At 39.6% G+C, this 22629-nt stretch overlaps 1 protein-coding gene across 8 annotated transcripts in view; it reads right to left on the bottom strand.

Moving 5' to 3' along the window:
• Positions 1–1849: 1849 nt before the first annotated feature.
• The window catches only part of TTLL7 (tubulin tyrosine ligase like 7), a 144708-nt gene continuing 123928 nt past the window's right edge, over positions 1850–22629 (bottom strand). For 7 of the 8 annotated variants that reach the window (XM_025183193.3, XM_006120299.5, XM_025183191.3 and 4 more), the window contains 3 exons: positions 15959–16119; positions 7541–7714; positions 1850–2617 (listed from right to left, as the gene is read on the bottom strand). In XM_025183193.3, the coding sequence (XP_025038978.3) occupies positions 2500–2617; positions 7541–7714; positions 15959–16119 (453 nt within the window). In that variant the 3' untranslated portion in view covers positions 1850–2499. Of the gene's footprint in view, positions 2618–4716; positions 4780–7540; positions 7715–15958; positions 16120–22629 lie in introns of all 8 variants that reach the window. The other variant, XM_025183194.3, reaches the window with a different exon arrangement.

Genomic DNA, 22629 nt, shown 5'->3' on the forward strand with positions numbered 1-22629 from the left:
CAGAAAATGAAATATTTGCTGCTGTTGGGAGCTTTATTTGATGCATTGGCTGGTGAGCTGGTTTATACTACAATACAGAGCCCAACGATAACTGCAGAGTAAACAGCCCACACATGTGGAAGAGATTAAAAGTATTTAGGATTATTACATTCTTTAAAAATATTAATTTAATAACTATTAATATCACTTCAGCATGGCTCATCAGAAATAATACTGGTAAAACATCAACTAGAAACTAAAACCATTTTTGAAAACCTAAACCAATCACTTGTTACATTTGTGTACATCCCACACATCCTTGATTTATCTAGTTATACCGACTTTGCATATCTGTACTTAATGTCCTATTTTTAAAAAAATCTACCACAAGACTTCCCCAGTCCCTTTTCTCAGCACCTTTGGACATTGATTCAAATTTCCCCCATGGCCAAAAGCAGAATACTGTGGAAACCACTGTGGGTTAGTACTCCCTAGAGAGCAGGATTTACAGATTTTGTTAAATCTCACCTGTAATTTGCATCATCAGCTGTCACCACTGTATGGCCCACAGTGATACATGAAGTGGACTGATGGGAGCATGATGTGTGAGTAAACCAGCACTAACATGCAAGAGGAATTGATTCTGTCAGACTAGCAGACTGCCTGTATCTGATCAGCCTTGGAGTCAAATTTTAAAAGCATAATACATTTTTAAAAACCAATCTAGGGAACAGTCATGCTGTTACAAATGGTACAGAACTTGGACAGGCAAAAACATAGGCACCAATATTCTCTATTTGGTAAGCTATGGCCAAGGTTTCTAAAATTCACCCCAGAGAAATATTAATGTTGTGAGTAGGAAAAGGCATGCATCACTCTGGCACAAGGGTCATTAGGCTATACCCTATTTATTACACTGACGCTGGAAAATAACTACAAAAAAATGGTAAGACCACTTTCATCAGTGAGTGAACAGGCCTTTGACACCAAACAGGAACAAGGCAGTTAACTAGTTATAAACAGGATTCACTTTTAAAACGACATCTTAGCAGGTACGTGTATAGCAGTGGCCCCCAAACTTCTGAGGAGCCAGAGCCAGGAGTTGGGCCACAGCTGAGGGAGGGGACACAGACAGGGGTAAGGAGGCAGAGGCTCAGGCTGCAGCTGGGAGTGGTATTTGGATCAGAGTTGGAGCTATAGCCAAGAGCTGAAGCTGGGATGGGGCGGGCCTGGGAGCTGAGGACAGGATCAGATGCAGGGCTGGGAGCCTGTGCCACAGCTGGGGGTGAGGCTGGGGAGGGGCAGCGCTGGGTGGCCCAGACTGCCATTCAGTCCCTGTCCCAAAGGTTTTTTGGCTCTCATCTTAGGGGAGCACACCCATAGTTGGGGACCTCTGATGTATAGGAATTTATGGAAGAAACATGGATACTAAAAACTCTTTAAAATTATGTTTCTAGACCATGCTTCAGATTAACTCTACCTTCAGGATCTGGCTCATGAGTGTATCAAATTCCTTATTAGGTCTCTCAGCCAGATCTGCATTCCACAAAGCTGATTCCGAGTAACAGAAATCAAATGAATTGTATCTTCAACCATTTTCTTTGGGTTTCAGCAAATCTAAAAAATATTGTCCATGAGAGTACACATTCTACAACTTATAATGCTCCCTACAGTGAAAACCAAACCAAGCCACACTATTTTAAGGTTGAGAGAGGATAGTTTGGCACTGCAGCAATTCTGAAAAATGTTTGCTTCATCACTTGTGCAGCAGCAAATGTTCATGGCTCTTTTGTGAGTTGTAGATTACTGCTTGATTCTAAATGAAATTGAAAGGCACAAGACACAAGGAAGATGAAGGGAGATCTGACAATAACTGTCGCCTTCTGTTTTATTTACAAGGATCCAACTAGAAGCTATTTGCCAGAACTGGTATTTTTGAATATTTGCCCTCTGGATTATCTTCATTTAGACTAAAAGATACTTTGGGTCTGTACTGAAAAACAACATTACTACACATGCTTTGTAATTTCATAAGAGAAATACAACATGTCTGAATATTAGATCTTGCTTTTACAATATTTTAAAATGTGTTATAGAAATAATCAAGACTACTTATATTTAATGACTCTTACTTTTCTACAACAAGCTTTTTATCACCTATGAGAGAATAAACAGTCTGATTTACAATAAATATATTTCAAGTTAAAAGATATTGTACCTAAATTTAACACTGTAATAGGATCTCCAAGCCTAATTCCATTTTACATATTGCAGCAAAAATAACATTCTAGTAGGAAGGAATTACTTATAAACCTAGCAAGATCTAGACATTAACATATTTGTGTAAACAACTTAACAAGTTTTATTAGGTTTCCAGAAAGATTATGGTTTTACAGTCGGATTTCTGCTAAATTTTATTGTATGTATATAGCAAATATATAACAGTGCTTATATTTAGCTCCCTCACAAATTTAAATGGGAAAAAAAACATTTAACAAGCATGGCACCCTTCTCTTCATTTCACAAGTGGCTATACCTGGGTGTAAACAAAATGTTAGAGCGAGGCATTCCAGATGAAGTGCAAATAAAGTTGGAGGATGTTTTCATGATGAACTGTGAAGGTCCTGGCAGTAAATACCTAAAAATGAGTTATAAAAAAATGGAAGTTAACTGAAGAGGTAGCATTCAGGGGCAAAGGAGTTAGTTATTTGTGTGTCTCAGATTATAATCTTGGTATGTGAGACTTTATATACAATAACAGAGTGCTAAATGGCAGGCCTTTGTCTCAGACAAAGAAAATGGTTTAATAAATAAATATGTATTATTATTACAACCCCTAGACAACCATAGCAAAAGTGCAGCTTACTTTGGGTCAAACATTTTTGCCACTGATTTCTTAATGGTAAAGATGTTAAATGCTTGCAATAGCCAATCCTTTATTAAAAACAGCAGCAGCAGCAGCAGCAACACAAAACAAAAATGAATGGTCCTGCATCACCTTCGAGACTAACAAAAAAATATAGATAGTATCATGAGCTTTTGGGGGCACAACCCACTTTTTCTGCTGAATGGAGCAAGGGATATAGAGGTACAAATAAATAGCAGAAAAAAAGAGGATGGGGAGGGAAAGAAGGGAGAAAATTTCAATTAGAGTTGAAACTTGGTGAACTTGTCAATTAGAGGGTCTGCCAAATGAGGCTAATAGAGTGGGCTGTAAGTGCTTGGTACATAGCTTTTGATGTCATTAGAGTGTTAAATGTAGCAGTCTATCCAGTTCAGGTCTTCATTCAAACCTTAACTAAAGATGTCAAATTTGCAAATAAAGGCAAGTTCCACAGCTTCTCTCTCCAACTGTTTTTTTTAAATTGCTTTGTAATAGTATAGTCACTTTTAGATCCATTAATGACTGCCCGGGCAAGTTAGAAATGTTAAGGTGTTACTATTTTGAATATCTGTTTTGTCTGGCCAATATATATGGCAGAGGAGCACTGCTGGCACTTGATGGTGTATATCACATTGGCACTAATGTATGCCATCAAGTTTGCATTATGAGATTTGAGTATCCTGGCTGGAAAAGAAGTCTGACTGTATTTTCACAGCATATTTACTTTTATTTTAAAGCATTGTGAAGGAAGCACAATTGAGCATTTAGCCTTGGTATTCCCACTAATTTCGGATACGGTTCTGGGACCACTGAATTGAACAGTGAATATTTTTGAAATATGTTTAACAATTTTTGAGCTTTGCCCTATGCTGCAAAGTTAAAATAATGACTTGTTTTCCATCAGGAACAGTATCACTGGGAATGAGACATAAGGTAATGTGTAAAATATCAAAAATGTAGAAGCAGCCAATTGCAATTGGAGATGTATCTGACCAAGCTAGTAAAAAAGTGTACATAAATACAACCTAAAAATAGTTCCCTTCTCAAGAAAGCCCAACAGAGCTATATAAATGAAACTTTACATAGTTATGAAAAAAATAAGCCTACTGCATGCCAAAACTAGCGTTAAATCACTCCCTGCCCATATGCTACAATTTACAGAGTCTTACTTATACTATATCACAGTAATAGTCAACACAAAGATTATTAGCGGTGAAAATTCTTTCATATAATTTCCCTGATAGCTTAAAAATACAAACCCAGGTGAAACGTGGTTACTCTTAAGGGAAATAACTTCAGTTTTCTTCTGCATATTAGGACAAATATAAACAAATTCAGCTGATATAGAAGGATTCTTTCCCATAAAGAGAATGGGAAGCCCCGTCTTTAAGACAGGACAGAATGGTTAGTGTAACCATAATATAAATGGAATATTTTTTAGATAAATGCAGACTACAAATGGTTGTAGCTTTTAATAGAAGTTATCCTGACAGCTATGTTGCTACAAATATAAAAGTAAAAGTTGTCTTGTAGCTGATATGCACTTATCTAAAAGAGGGCTAGATTCTGCTCACATTTGAAGTCCATGACTAAACTTCCATTGGACTTCCATAGAGTCACAAAAAGGGGACAAAGCAGGTTTGTTAACGATGCAATGTGCTAGAGTCATGTGACTAATCTGAATGATTACAACTAGGTTTTGGCTGAAAAAAACTCTAGTATTAATAATGGAAGTAAGAATTACTTCAGTTTTTATCTTTTTTGCCTTTATCACTCTAAATGATTTTGCCACTATTATATAAGATCACTTTTTTTATGAATATTGCATATGGTTCATTCTGTGGCTAAATTACCTCTACTTTTTCTGTGACCAATCAACTTCTGTTTCCAGCTGGTATTAAATTATGTTAGAGCCCCTGAAACATTCATATGACAACAGCAGAAAGTTTAATATATCAAATAACTAGTTAAAGACACATTGCTTAAGCAATTAAGTCATACAGTAGGTTTAACTGATAATATATATAGAGATAAAAGTAAAAGTTGCTGTATTGTAGCTGATATGCATTTATTTTATTTTCTACAGGGTATTCTAAATGTTATATCTTTTTTAAAGGAATCAACACTGCCCTTGGAGAGACCTGCACCACTTTTGAAATGAACAAACCATTTGTAGGTTTATGTACTGAATGATCCAACTTGCTAGGATAATCTGAAATTTACCTTTAATTTTGCATTTCAGGAGTTAAGTCACAGACCACTGGCCCCCACTTCTAGTGATGTTTCAATAAGGCTACCTCTACATTACAGCACGAATCCATAGTCTGATATCAATCCACAGGTGGTCGTGTTAGCAGGTCTAGTGAAGACCTGCCAAATTGACCCCAGATCACCCTCCTATTGACCATGTTACTCTACCCTGGAAGAGAAGAGTAAGAGAAGGTGATGGGAGAGTATCATCCTGCTATAGCTCAACTTAAGGTACATCAACTCCAGCTACGTGAAGTTTAAGTTGAACTTTCTGTTGTAGTGTAGAAATAGCCTCATAAACAGCATGCTAACAATGTTATAACTCAGCTGAAGAACTGACCCAGCCTGTGAAGAATCAAGCAAGTGCCAAAATATTTTTACTATATTGTGCTGTTTTGCAAGTTTTCAACAAAATTTGTGTACCCTTTAGGAGATAAAACAACAAAAGTACTTGTGCCTATTGTTTCTAGAAGTCAACTTTGCAAAACTGTGCAACACAGTAAGTCAGATGGCACTTACCTGACGATGGCTCGGAGCTATGCTCCTGTGGGATCCCACAGTGGTTGCAAAGTCAGCAGAATAATATATGTTAGGGCACGTCTAAGAATGCAAACCAGGAATCAATTACTCTGAAGAATTTGAGAAAAGGAACAGGGAAAGATTCAATTTAGTGAAGTACAGAATGCCTCTCTTACCCTGGCTACTGGGCAATTAGCAAACAAAACTTTTAATAATTAAATTTTAAATAAAATGAGTATGGTATGCCTCCTCTTAACTGAGGAAGGATCATTCCTGTTGCATTTACTATCACATGACAAGAAGTGGGACTGGAAGAAAATGCTTGTCCTTTATGTTGCATAGTGAACTAGTTCTTTTGCTTTTTCATAGGCCTAGAGCAGTGTGTTCTCCACCTATTTACCATTTTGGGCAGCATATGCAGCTCTATCTGTGTTATGTAGGCTGTTCCCCACACAATATATATACACATTTGGCCCAGAGGATGTCACATGGGCCATAGCCGATTGGGCCATAAGCAGCCCATGAGCCACAGATTGAGACCACTGGCCTATTTTATTTAATCTTTTTAATCGCTGACCTTGGCACCAAAAGTGGAAGTGTCCTGATAAAATCTGCGGATGACACAAAGTTGGGAGGTATTGCCAATTCAGAAAAGGATCGGGATATCATACAGGAAGATCTGGATGACCTTGTAAATTGGAGTGATAGCAATAGGATGAAATTTAATAGTGAGAAGTGTAAGGTTATGCATTTAGGGATTAACAACAAGAATTTTAGTTATAAGCTGAGGACACATCAGTTGGAAGTAATGGAGGAGGAGAAGGACCTCGGAGTCCTGGTTGATTATAGGATGACTATAAGTCGCCATTGTGACAAGGCTGTGAAAAAGGCTAATACGGTCTTGGGATGTATTTGGCGAGGTATTTCCAGTAGGGATAAGGAGGTGTTAGTGCCATTATACAAGGCATTGGTGAGACCCCATTTGGAATACTGTGTGCTGTTCTGGTCTCCCATGTTTAAGAAGGATGAATTCAAACTGGAACAAGTACAAAGGGCCACTAGGATGATCCGAGGAATGGAAAACCTGTCTTATGAAAGGAGACTCAAGGAGCTTGGCTTGTTTACCTTAACCAAAAGAAGACTGTGGGGGGACATGATTGCACTCTTTAAATATATTAGAGGGATAAATACCAGGGAGGGAGAGGAATTACTTAAGCTTAATACCAACGTGGACACAAGAACAAAATGGATATAAACTGGCTAGTAGGAAGTTTAGACTTGAGATTAGACGAAGGTTTCTAACCATTAGAGGAGTGAGGTTCTGGAACGGCCTTCCAAGGGAAGTAGTGGGGGCAAAAGATCTATCTGGCTTCAAGATTAAACTAGATGGGTTTATGAAGGGGATGGTTTGATGAGATAACATGATCTTGGTAACTAACTGACCATTCATTATGAGTGGTAAATAGGTCAATGGAGGGATGATAGGAGTTACTATAGAGAACTTTCTGGGTGTCTGGCTGGTGAGTCTTGCCCACATGCTCAGGGTTCAGCTGATCGCCATATTTGGGGTCGGGAAGGAATTTTCCTCCAGGGTAGATTGGCAGAGGTCCTGGAGGTTTTTCGCCTTCCTCTGTAGCATGGGGTACAGATCACAGCTGGAGGGTTCTCTGCATCTTGGGGTCTTCAAAGTATTTGAAGGCTTCAATATCTGAGATATAGGTGAGAGGATTATTCTAGGAGGGTGTGGGTGAGATTCTGTGGCCTGCACTGTGCAGGGGGTCAGACTAGATGATCATAATGGTCCCTTCTGACCTTAAAGTCTATGAGAAGGAAGTATACACATTTAAAATCTGATCATACATTACAATATTTGTCTCATAGTTACTTTAGAAATATGAAAGTATATACCTTGTATTATCCCAGTCAGGGCCAACTCCAGTAAGAGATCCTCTTGAATCTGCTGAATATTTGTAAGCCACTAGCAGGCAGTGTTTACAAAGCAGTACTATTCGTTGACAACACTGGAGTTGTTCAGGAGTCACCACCTCTGTCCTTTTACTGAATATGGTCTCCCAAGAACTTCTGTTGGCATGGAAACAGACATGACCTCATATTTTCTGTTACAAATGGCAATCTTAAAGCTTTACTCCTGCACATCAGATTTAGCAGTGGAGAAATAAAGTGTGACCTTGCCTGTTTACAGGAAAGGCCTATGCTACTTAACTCAAATTCTGACAGATGGGAATAAAAAATACAAATTATGAATTTATTTTCCTATTTCAAAATGCTCATAACCTATTTTTCCTTCAGTATCTCCCCTAAAACATTTATGGGACCACTGTTTAGGTTTAGCAAAAAGATTTACTGCCATATAATTTTAAATGGTGTTCTACATCATGAGACACACAAAATATTGATTTCTTTTTAACAACTACTATCTTGATAGCAGGTGATGTGATGCCAAAATAATTAATAAATGAAAATATCATCATGCTATCTAGTGATAATCTGGAGTCCATGATATTAAGCCTGAAGAGAGTAACAAATGGTACATATGAAATTCAAATATAAATGTTCAAAATACTGTGCTCTGTTTCAAAATTTTAAAAAACAGATAAATGGAAGCATTTCATATTTCATTTCTCTACCAGAACTATTCAAAAAGTCATGAGAAGGGAATTTCTCTGTCTAGATCATTTAAACATTAGCACATTATTCTAACTGGGTGGGTGAGATTGGTCTTTATCAATTCAGAGAAGTATAATTAAAACTTTCAGAGTATGTCTGGTAAATTTTTCCCTCTGAAATAACCACACACATGGTACTTCTGTTTCCATTAACATTTTTTTTCCAAAAAAGGTTTAGTCCTGTGACCTTTTCAGTGCACAAAATGTTGAGGTTACTATGCTAGTCTAACTAGGTGCATTTTCATAGTAAGGAGGAGTGCTTACTCAGAATTTGTGTTTATTCAAAACTTACTTTTGGTCCAGTATTCAGATATGAATACAGAAAGCCATATGGGTGTACTTGAAACCTTTTTCTCTGTACAAAAAATGAAGGCCTGTATGATAACTGGAAAGCTTGGGTTTCATTTTTTTAAATTAAGCAATCATTTCATTCAGTGAGGGGAAGGATGCCTTGCATCTTTCCTCCACCTTCTAAGCATCCAGAGTGAAGTCTTGCCTTCACTGTTGTCAGTGATAGGGTTTTTTCCTCCAAAAACTTCAGTGGAGCCAGGATTTTATTATGATTAAGAGTAAAAAAAAAAAACAGGATGTCTACTTTGGCTTAATGAGAATTTGGGGCTGATGTTATATCAGTGCATAAACAGAAAATGTGACAAGTAAAATCTGAGGTAGTTCTGTGTATATCTAATTTGATTTTAAGTATGGAACTTCACCATGGAAAGAGGATACAGGAAGACAACAAGGGAATGCCATGCTGAAGTGTACAATATTCTAAATAATGTGAGAGACATTTTTTAAATGTGATTTTAATCTACAGTAATTGGTACTACCACTTTTCTAGTACTCCTTTTGATTTTTGCAGGCTATTAAATTACATTTACCATTAGTTAATTGACTGCATCTAGATTGTACTATTTAGGTACTATATATTAATACACAAGTGCTTTTGCACATCTGTTAAAGTTATTCTACACCTAACACAAAATCTAAACAGCAAGGGAATGAAGATTTAAGACTACTAACAATAAATATTCCCTCTTCTTCACTCAGAGACATACTCTTTACGAATAGTCCAACCACCATAAACACAGAGAATGCACCCACAACTTTAACTCTGTCTTAGGGATGCATTCTCTTCTCCAAATTCTGCTCACCTTTACCACAAACGCATTCAACTTCCCACCCCCTAGTGTCTCTACTATTCAGTTATATAAAACTGCACACATGCTGCTGGGAAGAGTTTAAGTTCTGGCATGTTCTCTTTGGTGTATGGTGACTGGGCTAATGGCAAAGTACACTTCTGGATGGAAAAAACAGAAGATATATACTGCTGATAGCCAGACATTTCTATTTTCTTGCTTTGTAGGTTTTACATTAGATTTAACATGTAAAGCAACCTCAACAGACACCACATAGTGTTTGCATGTATTAGGTTTAGATGTGATTTTTGTTTGTTTGTTTTTGTTTAAGAAAGGCTGTTTGACAACGCAATAATTCCTTTAGCAAGGAAGAGGAATTTTGTCAAAGAGTTTAGCTCAATTTCTCAATGACAAAGGCACTGTACTGTGTGAAAGGTTGCTATATCAACAGTCCTGCTCCTCACTAAATTGTTCAGAAGGCTCAAGAGCTGCATTCCTGAATCAGCTTAAAAGGATAGCTGATCAAGTTTTGAACAAAAGACATTTTTGTGGAAAAAAATGTTTGATTTCTGAACATAAAAAATGTCACAAATTGAAGCTTCCAAAACAGAATATTAAAAGCAAGAGGTTCAAAACTACATACATTTTGCTTAAAACAAGGCTAACTAATGCCATGGAACACTAAAAATTAAGGGAATATCGAATCAAAAGTCCAGAAACCATTTGGGGCATGAAATCAAAGTCCTTATATCTCTAAGTGGCTACATAAAAGAAGTAAATTAAGATTGGTGGCATATAGCCCTTTTCTATTACACTGGCCCATGACCATTAAACTGTAGGTGCATGCTCTGTCCCATGCAATAGTGCCACAGAGTTTTCCTTAAAGCACCACCTTCAGATAAGTTCCTCAAGCTTCAAAGCAAGCTTACTTTGCACTGGAAGTTTATAGCAGGCTCCGAAGCAGTGAGGCATGAGGATGTGTTCTGTAAATGGACATACATCACATGTCTTTTAGAACAATAGTTACAAGGTGACTTTTCTTCAAATGCTTGCATATGTCCATTACACTGTAGACAATTCCTAAGCTGGTAATTCCTAGGCAGCGGAGCTTAGAGTCTCATTGGAAGAAGGACTAAAGGAAGGACCATTTTACCTACATTAGCATCTTCGCTTGATGCTGCTGTTAAGGAGCACTTTCTGGAATGTCACTGAGAAATGTGCCTCCTCTGCACACAGCCACTTATGAACTGTGCCATGAGGTGCAGCATTTGATGATTCAGCTACAACACCTGACCACGGTGCTGCATTATAAAGTCTCTGGTTATTGGTAACAGCAAAGGTTTCTGTAGAGGAGCACCTGCTCCAGGTGAAACAAGGGGTAAACCCATCCCTGGATGAGGGCTGAGACTGTGGAGCCAGTTGCTCAGGCAGATAGCAGACAATTAGGGCCCAGCTGGGACAGGATTAATAGGAGCTCCTCCAGAGGAGAACAGACTCTTGCTCTAGCTGTGGAGCAGGAAAGAGCTGGCTGTTTGGGTAAGCTAGAGAGAGTACCTCTCTATAGAGCAAGGCTGGGGAAGGGCAGGCCAAGCTGGGTAGCTCTGACCAGGCAAACTCCCAGGCTGAGGTCTTGCTCTCAAGGCCTGAGGGCAGGTCCATCCTCTTGCCAATGATGAGTGGCCATTTCAAATAGCAGTTAGACTCTGGGGCAGAGGATCACTGAGGCAAGGTGGGGATGGGGAATTGGGGTTCCCTGTGAGGGGAGGACACTAGAGTGCAGGGGCATTTCTGTAGGGCAGTACCATGAGAGACACAGGGCTTCAACCAGTGCAGAAAACAGATAGCTGATGGTGAGTCACCAGCCAGCCAAAGGCAATCCAAGGCTGAAGAGCTAATTCCCGAGGAGACCAGCAGAAGGCACACAGCAGTGAGTCACAACCTGTTATAGTTCCCATTTGGACAGTTTATGAAGGTCTGAATACTCAGTGAACCAGACTGAAGCTGTAAGGATAATAGAATCATAGAAGTGTAGGATTGGAAGGGACCTCAGTTGGTCATCTTGTCTAATCTCCTCCACTCAAGGCAGGCTTTAGTAATAACTAGACCATTCCTGACAGGAGTTTGTCTAACTTGTTAAAAACCTCCAATAATCATTGTATCGTGAACTTGTGTAAGCTTGACAATGACCCTGGCAATGAGGGTTGACTAAGATTTCAATCTGTCTTGCGGACGCAATACTGAAGCAGCATGGCTGGTTTCCTAGATGCCGTACCATACAGGTTAGAGAACTAGGTACAAGCCCTGGAGAGGAGCCCCAGACAATCATGGTGTAATTAATAAGGGTCTGTAATTAATAAGGGTCTTCAGCCTGAAGTAAGGCATATTCATCATAGGTACAACGAGTCCCTGGCTGTGGCACAGGACTCCAGCAGAGTTAGAAGGGACATTGGCTGCTGTCTTGCAGTACTCGGAGATAACTGCTGCGTTATAGCTGAACAGGTAACCAGTCTCAATGGTTTCTGAGAGGGCACCAGAATCAATGTTTCAACACTGTTGATATGAGCCAGTGCTAAGTGGTGAGCCAAAGTCCTCACTTTGATTGATTTTCAATAGCATCCCATACTTGGGATTTTAAAGAGCCAATGAAGATTTCTTCTTGTGTTTCTGAAGCCCTGAACTACTCTGAAGTCCTGGACCTTGAAAAAGACAGTCCTGTTGATGGGGCTCTTTTCCTGCTAATGTTTATGCGAACGAGCCACCAAAGAACTTCCCCTGGATGACTAAGGGGGATCTGTTGCCAGTCTGAAGGCAGACTCCAGGGAAATGTAACAGAGATGCTCCCCCCTCAACTTCTTTATCATGGAAACAACTTTTCATTAATGTGACCTTCATTCCAAGCACTTCAGAATAGTGCTTGTCTGAATGAAGGTCACTCTCAGGCATAGGCTCTTTGCAGCGCATGCAAGGTTCGAACCCAGGGGACCTTGGTATAGGCGCCCTGTCTCCAACGACCCTCAAGACTGGAAAAGAACAAACTAAAAATTCTAAATTAAAATTAAGCAATAAAATATATTCAAATAATTAAGTGGAAAATGTTCCACTAGCTACAATGCTAAGGTCTTGATCACATACCTACAGTCTAATGGACGTATGCAAGCACTCAAAAAAGAATCATAGTATGGGTCAAATCCTCAGCTGGTATAAGTTGACATCGAGCCATTAAAGTCAAATGAAACCACTGGGACTATGCTAATGTATACCAGCAGAGGATCTCTCACTGTCTGAGACTGTTGCTTTTAATACCCTGTTTTAATCATCTCCCTTTTCCTGCTATTGTGTTGAATACAGGTTAGGCTTCTTTTTACATTTATAAATGTAGTGCATGCATTCCCTGCAAGTGACATATAAGTTAATTCCTTTTGTACATGTGAAATCCATCATCATAATGTGTATGTTTGCTGAAGCTCATTTTCAATAAATCTTTTCTCAGTCCTCTTTTGAAAACTATTCAAAGACATCCCATTACTCAACTCACTCTATATACTTATGGAGAAGCTTATATTCTCTCCAGATATGGTACATATTTGTACAGACACTTTTCCCATAAGAAAGACTAGAAAAAGGTTCTTTGACATATTTGTTTTGTTATATACATAGGATCTGACCCGGCAGATCTTTCCTCCAAGGAACAGTCCCTTGAACTGCAAGAGTGTAAGAAGCTAGGGAATGGGCTAATTTAATTTTGAAAATACAATATTTTGTTTTCTAATGAGCATCCTTAATTTTCAAGCAAAAGAAATATTTCGTTACCTGCCAGTATCACACTTTACTACTTCTCATAATTGTTTCCAATATGTAATGCTGAACAAATACAGTCCAACTCAGAAAGTCTGCTGTACTTCTAAACCACACATGAGAATCTGAATATTTGGGCTATAAAATGTCAGGAGGACTCTTTACTTACTTAATTCTTTTCTTTACTCTAGGAATCAAAGACTGAGGGCCATGATTTCTGTCAGTGGCCAACTAAAGTTAAGTCACTGGGGCTATGTCTAGACTGCAAGCCTCTTTCGAAAGAGGCTTTTTCTAAAGTATCTTTCGAAAAAGCCTCTTTTGAAAAAGAGCGTCTAGACTGCAAGCAGTACTTTTGAAAAAGCAAGCCGCTTTTTCGAAAGAAAGCAGCGAGTGAGTCTGGATGCTCTCTTTCTAAAAAGCCCTGTTGGCATTCAAGAACACCTTTTTTTGAAAGAGCACTTTCGAAAAAAGGCGTTCTTCCTTGTGAAATGAGGTTTACCGCCATCAAAAGAAAAGCCGCGTTCTTTCGATTTAATTTCGAAAGAACGCGGCTGCAGTCTAGACGCAGGTGAAGTTCTCGAAAAAAGGCTACTTTTCGAAAAAAAACCCGAGTCTGGACACAGCCTGTGAGGCTCTGTACCTCAAAGAAACACCTTGAAACCCCCATAAGCACTATGGAGATAGGATAATAATAGTAGCTTTGTACAAAGCATATCTTATGATGTATCACTTTAAAATTCCTGATCTGTTGAATATGAATATCCTGCCGGATTATTTGTGCTAACATTGTGTGTGAAATTATGAAGTATTACTCTGTGTTATTGCAATAAATTGTGTGGTTGGGAACACCCACACCGTCTTTCTGTTACAACAAAGGATTAGCCAGCAATAGCCAGACAGTATTAATGGCTCATCAACATCCAATCCACTGTCCCAGAGGCTACCTGGAGAAGGCGTGTATGTGTTGGGGACTGCTTTAACTAACGGGGGCTGCCTGATCCCCTTGTTACAATAAGAATATTTCCAGCAAGCTGGAAGAAAGTATGAAAGAGGGGAAGCAACATCATACTTGGCCTCTTTTCTGCCACCTCTGAACACCTGGATCGGTGTCTGGAAGACAAAGACGTTGAATTGGGTTTGGTATATGCTGGAAAAGGGTTCAGTATGTCTACTAAACTGTAACCTGCCTTTACCATCCACCAGGGTGAGAAAAGCTATTCAATTCAACACTTGCTTAGATTAAAAGTAGGGCTGACAAGCGATTACAAAAAATCAATCAATTAATCATGTGCACTGCACCTTTGAAACTCTGCGGCGGCATTTCAAATGGGCAGCACTGTGGAAACCCAAGGTCAGCTGGAGTCCTCAGCTGACCCCAGGCTCAGTGCAGCTGCCCCTTTGAAATGCAGTGGGGGCATTTCAAAGGTGCAGCACTGCGAGAGCCCAGGATCAGCAGGAGTCCCCATCTGACCCCGAGCTCCGTGCAGTGCTGCCCCTTTGAAGTGTTGTCATGGCACTTCAAAGGGGCAGCACATTACGAGCCACACTTCAAAGGGGCAGTGCAAAGCGGAACTAGGGATCAGCTGGGCACTCCAGCTGATCCCAGGCTCCTAATGTGCCCTCTTGAGGTGCTGCAGCAGCACTTCAAAGGGGCAGCGCAGCATTAATGTCTGCAATTAATGTGTTAAAAAATTAACACATTAATCCTGCTCTGCAGTAAACACAGGCATTAACGCACATCAATTGACAGCCCTAATTAAAAGCCTAGTATTTAGAACGTGTTTTATTTTTATTTTTTAAGATACTCATTTCTGACCTTTATTTACCATTCATAATCATTTCCTGTAATTAATACATTTGTTTTATATTTAACCTAAAACATTAAATTTAGTGCTTGGGAAGCCTCAGCTCAAGTTAACAAGAGTTGCTGCATATCCACTACCTTTTTGTCAAAGTGGTGAACTAGGAAAGGAGGAGATACCGGCCTGGCTTCTGACCAGTGTTGCACCATATAGTCTGGTGGAACTGCAGAGAATTGCAGAGAATAAGTTGGAGTTTCTTTAGTAACAGTTTATGAGAAGCTGGGAGATTATTCCTTGTAACTTAGGTGGATGTGTTCCTTGTATAACAGCAGTAGCTTTGTAGTGTGAGGGATACCCCCAAGATGGGTTTTAGAGGGCTAAGTGATTCAGCAATCTAGATTGCACTCCAAGGACCATATCACAGTCACTTAATTAACTGGCCTTACTTTCAAAAGTGCAGAGCCAGTAAGGTCTCTCAATGAGAGAAATCTGTTGGAGTTGCAGGATGCTCAAAGCTCTTGAAAAAAACCAAATAATTTACTTTAGATGCCTTCATATGGATCTAAGATCCTACTTGTAAGGGTCCATTAGTGAAAATCTTAGCCTCTGCTAATTAGGGATGTATGTGAATAGTCGAGTCAACTACTTGAGTTCACATTCTGCCCCTGTACTTTGCTGCCTCTGTATCAGATACAGCAAGAGCTATCAACTACATGATTAGCTATTTACTTATTTCCTAACATCCCTAATGCTGTTAGGTAATTGCATTGTATGTTTTCGATTAATGATTTTTTAAAAAAGATTTATTACAGTAATTTTTTAAATGAAAGTAAACATGAAACTATGCCACTTCTAACTGAGAAATTATTAAAAGGATTTCAATAATAAATATATCAGGCCTACCCTGAATTACAGAAACAGTTCCACAGGCCTTGGCCATGGCTCCAAAGTAAGCGATTAAACACACGGTTAAAAATACGGTACAAATGTAAACATTCAACATCAGAAACCCTCCAGACACGTTGCAGAACAGCACGAACACTTGTCCTCACTATGTCCAAAACCTTAAAAAAAAAAAAATCAAGCAAATCAAACGCGTTTAAAATATCTAGGCATATATGACAATCTCAAAACTAAACATCTGTCCTTTCATTGCATAGAAAAAAAATTGTAAGATGTAATTATCATATATCATCATCTCTTCTACATTTCAATAAGCTGTTTCATTTATTAACTCTGTTGTGACATTTTCCATCAAAACCATTTTGCAAAAACAAATAATTGTTCATATTTATTACATTAGTGTCTCCCCCTACCCCGTTTCTAGAACCAGCAACTAAACATGATTGTTAAAAGTGAAAACAGAAAAGAAAACAGACATGCACATACAGAGAATTTGATAAGAAGCCTTGTAATTAATACCATCTTTATATAATAATACTTTAAAAATTGGTTACCATGTTTAGAATGGCATCTACTTCATAAAAGAATGATCCTGAGAGGAGCTGAGCATCCACCATCTGCACTGACTTTGGGACTGCTCAGAATCAAACCATAATAAGCTATTTTAATAAGACTTTGGCTTTTATGCAGGAAATACTATGTCATTGAATTGAAGAAAAATAAGCATTATGAGACCAGTGAAAAGGATTTTTGTTAAAAATGTAATGGATATGTATTTATATATAATATAGTATCATGAGCTTTTGTGGGCAAAACCCATTTCTTCAGATGAGTTTGAGTGGAGAAAAAAAGGGGGCTTGCCCACAAATGTGCATAATACTATAAATATAATATTTGTTAGTTTATAAGTTACAAGGACTACTCACTTTTTTCAAAGTTACAGACTAACACAGCTACCCCCTGTGAGATTTTGTATTGTTAATCTGAATACTGTTTGTGGTAAGAAAGGGGAGGCGGAAAGGAATTTTTTGCACAGTGTATAAGTTGGTCTGTCAGTCTAGTTCAAATCTTAGCTCAGTGTCTAATGTGGTTTATCCCATGCATGCAGACTGTGGAGTAGGAAGTACCTCCTTAGAGCACAATGCCCAATTCTGCTCTGACACATTTGTGTAAATCCCACTGAATTAATCGAGAGATGTGTGTAGGTGTTGTGTATTGGGATGTAGATATAGATCTTGATGTTATAGTAACTGAGTTAGGTCACTAAGGGTCAACCAGTTTGGGCTGGTTGCAGTTAGTTCTGTGTTATGCAATAAAATGGATACTTGCAACTGCTCAAGCTTTCAGTGTTTCCATTGATTTCTTCTTCAACTGTAGAACTCCACACGATATAACAAGAGGCAACGAGGGTGGAATGCCTGTACTGCCTCCAGCAACAGAAGAAGAAAACAAACCTTTTCGCTGTTCTGGAAGGTGGGGGTAAGAACTGATTGCTATACTGACAGTGCAAACTGAAACTAAGATCATTGGAGCCCACAGGCTTGGGAGAGAAAGAAGGGAGTTTCAGCAGCTGTGGCTAAACTTACAGGACTACTAGGATGTTTGAGGAGACTACAGAGCCATGGCTGGTATATACTGAGAATTTTGAACTTTGTTATTTGCAAATGACATTAAGGAAGAGAAGAAGGTGCCAATATTTTTAAGCGTTGTAGGGGCTAAGACCTACTCTCTGCTACGCAGTTTGCTTTAAGCCAGATATTAAATCTTACAGTGACATTGTGGAAATCCTGGAGTCACATTATGCACCAAAACCACTTCATGAGCTCCTTTGGTCAGAACACGGTCTGGAAGTGTACTGAGGACTGTGATATTGCATTTAACAAGGCTAAATGTGCATTGCTGAACTCAGATCTTGACACATTTTGATCTATCCTTACCCTTACAGTTGGCCTGTGATGCCTCTACATATCGAGTGGGAACGGTCTTGTCACACATTATGCCTTCAAGAGAAGAGAAACCAATTGCTTTTGTATCAGAGGGGTAGCCATGTTAGTACGAATCTGTAAAAGCGGCAAGGAGTACGAATCTGCAAAAGTGGCAAGGTGTCCTGTGGCACCTTATAGACTAACCGAAGTGTTGGAGCATAAGCTTTCGTGGGCAAAGACCCACTTTGTCAGATGCATGCTCCAACACTTCGGTTAGTCTATAAGGTGCCACAGGACTCCTCACCGCAATTGCTTTTGCTTCACGAACCTTAAGCAAAGCTGAGACTAACTATGCACAAATCGAGCGTGAAGCATTGGGAATCGTTTTTGGGCTTCAGAAATTTCACCTGTACCTGTTTGGACAGAAGTTTATACTCCTCACTACCGTCGACCTCTGATGGCAATTTTTGGTCCACGCATAGGTATTCCACCATTGGCTGCTAGTCGTATGCAACAATTAGCACTGTGGCTTTCGGGACACACATATGAGATCAGATATCGGAAATCCACTCTGCATGGTAATACAGATGGTCTCTCTAGGCTGCCTTTGCCAGTCAAACATCAAGATAGTGGCCATCAAGGAAATCTTCTAATTTGAACAGGTAGAGAACACGCTCATCACTGCTGCACAAGTTAAGAGAGCAACTCGTGTTGACCCAGTACTGTCCCAAGTTATGTATCTCGTGATGCATGGAACATCTCTATGGAACTCTCAGGTCTCACCCAACCTTGTCCCCTACCATGTCCAAGAGGATAGAGTTATCAATCCATTCTGGTTGCTTGTTGTGGGGAATCTGTGTCATTATTCCAAAAATACTGGAGACAACAGATGTTAGAACAGCTGCATTCAGGTCACTGTGGAATGGGGTGCATACAAAAAACTGCACAAAGCTATTTTTGGTGGCCTGGCTTGAAGAGAAGGTAAGCGCTTGTATTTCATGGCAAGGTGTGAGGATGGCACCTCAGTTGGCACCTCTACAGCCATGGGACTGGCCTGAAAAACTGTGACAATGTATTCACGTTGATTTTGCTGGCCCATTTGAAGGTAGCATGTTTTTGGTGGTGGTAGATGCTCATTCCAAATGGCCAGAAGTCTCTATAATGCCTTCCATTACTGCTGAGAGTACTATCCAAAAACTATAGGGAATCTTTTGTCATTTTGGTCTTTCAGAACAACTTGTGAGTGACAATGGTCCACAGTTTGTCTCCAGGAGTTTGGAAATTTTATGAAAGCAAATGGGATTCATCACATCACTTCTGCACCATACCACCCATCCATGATTAGGTTGGCTGAAAGATTTGTGCAGACAATGAAACAAGCTTTGAAGTCGGCTAGAGGACATTCACTCATTCAAAAGCATCTGGACACCTTCTTACTATCCTACATAAACACTCCTTATGCTACAACCAAAATGTCCCTAGCTTTTCTAATGATGGGACGTTGGCTGCGCACTTGCTTTGATTTGCTGAAACCTGCTGAACCACAACAAATTGTGCAATGTCAACAGCAAGGTCAAGTCATCATGCATGCATCCAGAGCAAAAGACCGGACCTTTAATCCTGGAGAGCCCGTTTTGGCTCAGAACTACGCTCATTGTTCAAATGGGACCTGTTTCCATACTGTCAGGACTGCAGAGGATCTCATCTGGTGGCGGCATGTAAATCAGTTATTGCCAGATGATGCCTGCCCCCAAGACACATCTCCAGTTGAGTTGCCCATCCTCCCCTCCACTGGTGAGCTACTGTGTCAAGAATTACCTGCTCCTGACTCTCCTCGTCCATTAGCACCTGTGGCAAACAAACCTCCTCCTTGAGCAGGCTGATCCGACAGCCTCACCTGTTTGCACTTCAAGTTCCCAGCCCATTGTCAGGCCCGCACCTATAACACCTTCGGGTACAAGAACACCAGATGTCCTGCCATAATCCACCTAGAGAAAGGAGGCCTCCTCAATGGCTGGACCTTTAGTTGAGGTTAACTCACAGATGGGGCAAAATAATTCCCAGGCTTAGCTGGGAACTTGACGCAGTCTATCATCATTCCATAGTTAGTGTTTGTTTTATTAAAGAGACATTTTTATTAAGGGGGGGAGGAATATGTTGTATATTGGGTTGTAGATATAGATCTTGTTGTTATAGTAACTGAGTTAGGTCACTGAGGGTCAGCCCAGCCAGTCTGGGTTGGTTCTAATTAGTTCTGTGTTATGCAATAAAATGGACACTTACAACTATTCAAGCTCTCTGTGTTTCCACTAATTTATTCTTCAACTGTGGAACTCCACACAATATAACAGTAGGTATATTAGTTCAGAATTAAAGCACAGAATGTGGGTTAATTTGTGTCTTTTTAGATACTGCCTATAACAGGTTTTTTAAGAATCTAAGTGTGACTTAAGTAGGTGGCGTCCAAGCCCTAAGCATTTTCTGTTCTTGCACAGGTTGAATTTTCTTTTAGGCAGACTGAAATTTCTGATGTGCAGCACCAATATTAAGGCAGTGTGTGGATGTGCACCACCAATACAAACCCCCCCCCCCCACACACACACACTTAAGCAGTACATATGCATGGAAGAAAATTAAAATAAGACTCCAGCATCTAGTTGCTGTGTGGTACCATTAGTGACTACAAAGGTGCTGCACAAAGGTAGGGAATTAACCTTCTTCTACTTGAGGAAGAGTAGAAGCCCCAGAACAAATTAACACATGGCTTCAGGGTTTGTACACAGATGCATGTTTCAAAGAGCTTGAAAATAAGTTTTCATCCTACAAAATTAGCATCACACGTAGTACTTGCTATTTCTGACTCAGTAGAGCCAGAACGCTACCAGATAGCAAAGATCTGGCCTTAATGCAATACAATTTACTATGTATTACTTAGTAACACAACATTTTAAAAAATCATTATGTTCAGAGTTTTAGTTATCTGCAGCACTCCAAAAAAAAATCTGTTAAGAACCATTTTCTTTCTTATTTTAAGCCTTTAACTACATAAACTTTGTTTGAAATGCAGTCATGCAAATGTCCTAGCATACACACATCCAATGCAGCCTGCTTCCCCTGCCTCCATCCTGTACAAATTGCCCCTGCTTCCACCTCATTGAGCCCATCTATCCCATCATAGGGAACTTAGGTCCAAAGATATCTGACAAAGGAGAGACCAAATACAGCATTTAACCATGGAAGATATTTATAGGACAATGAGCTTTGTTTTTTTTAAACTATATCAATGAACATTGCTATTGAAGAGCCTTCTGATCTTAAACACGTGGAGTGCATGTGGAATCAGCACTCAAGGGGCTCGTCTACACTGGACCCTTTTCCGGAAGGGGCATGTTAATTTCAGAGATCGTAACAGGGAAATCCGCGGGGGATTTAAATATCCCCCGCGGCATTTAAATAAAAATGTCCGCCGCTTTTTTCCGGCTTTTAGAAAAGCCGGAAAAGAGCATCTACATTGGCCCCGATCCTCCGGAAAAAGCGCTCTTTTCCGGAGGATCTTATTCCAAGAACCTCCGGAAAAGGGCGCTTTTTCCGGAGGATCGGGGCCAATGTAGACGCTCTTTTCCGGCTTTTCTAAAAGCCGGAAAAAAGCGGCGGACATTTTTATTTAAATGCCACGGGGGATATTTAAATCCCCCGCGGATTTCCCTGTTACGATCTCTGAAATTAACATGCCCCTTCCGGAAAAGGGGCCAGTGTAGACGTAGCCAAGAAGAATTAAAGAACTTTCGGGAATTGCACAAGGGTACATGGCTTTATGATACCTATAGTCATTTAGCTCCAACCACATTAATTGCCTTGTGCAGAATGAAAATGCCATTTTCTTTCTTGTGTTTACATTCTGTTACACTGTTAGCACAATGAATCATGTAGATGTAACAGAATATGGTGCTGAATAAATTGAGAAGTCAAAGACAGGCTGTGTGGTAGCTGCAACAGAAATCATGTAAGGTGAAATAATACTGTTGCTAAATAGGTCTTGCAATGCTTCTCTGTTTGATGTTAGAGATATAGTGTTTGTATTTATCCAGAGCAAGGGTGGAGAAATCATTAAGAAGATACACCCTCTGGGAACAGACTTTCTGAAAACCTAGCATAGATTTGGCAGACATTTCCTTTCTGTATTCAGGAATTTCCTAGTAATCCCAGAACACATGCTAGAGAGTCCAAGTTTCTGTTTTAAAACTTAGTACAATTGCAGAGCTGCTTTTGAACTACATACATATACTTTCAGAAATATTCTCCAACACTCATTCCTTTTCAGCTTTTACTCCCCCTCCCCACGCTCCTAAAATATAAAACACTCTGCTCTCAGATCCATTAAAACTTTGTACTCATATGTCACATTTGGAAATCCTTAGCTGCAATGTCAATCTCAAAGGTAAGGCATTTGTATAACTACTTCCCTAACAATAACTATCTCATTGCTTGAAGGGCTTGAGGTTAACAAGGTACAGAAACTTAGAGCAAATCACTTCCACAGCTGCCAAGTATAAAGAGCACACCAGTACTTCCTGTGGTATTAGTCTCCTGAGTCAAAGATGTCTTCACATGAAGAAAGAAATCCATGTTTTCAGTACTGCATCTTATATTAATAATGACCTAGTATCTTATTCTGATGCACTGTTCATGCCCTGGGTGCTACACAAGTGTCAGTCAAAGAAAGCACAGAACCCTTAGTATGATTTT

The sequence above is a fragment of the Pelodiscus sinensis genome, chromosome 9, assembly GCF_052426305.1.
Source record: "Pelodiscus sinensis isolate ZL-2025 chromosome 9, ASM5242630v1, whole genome shotgun sequence".
Classification (NCBI taxonomy): domain Eukaryota; kingdom Metazoa; phylum Chordata; order Testudines; family Trionychidae; genus Pelodiscus; species Pelodiscus sinensis.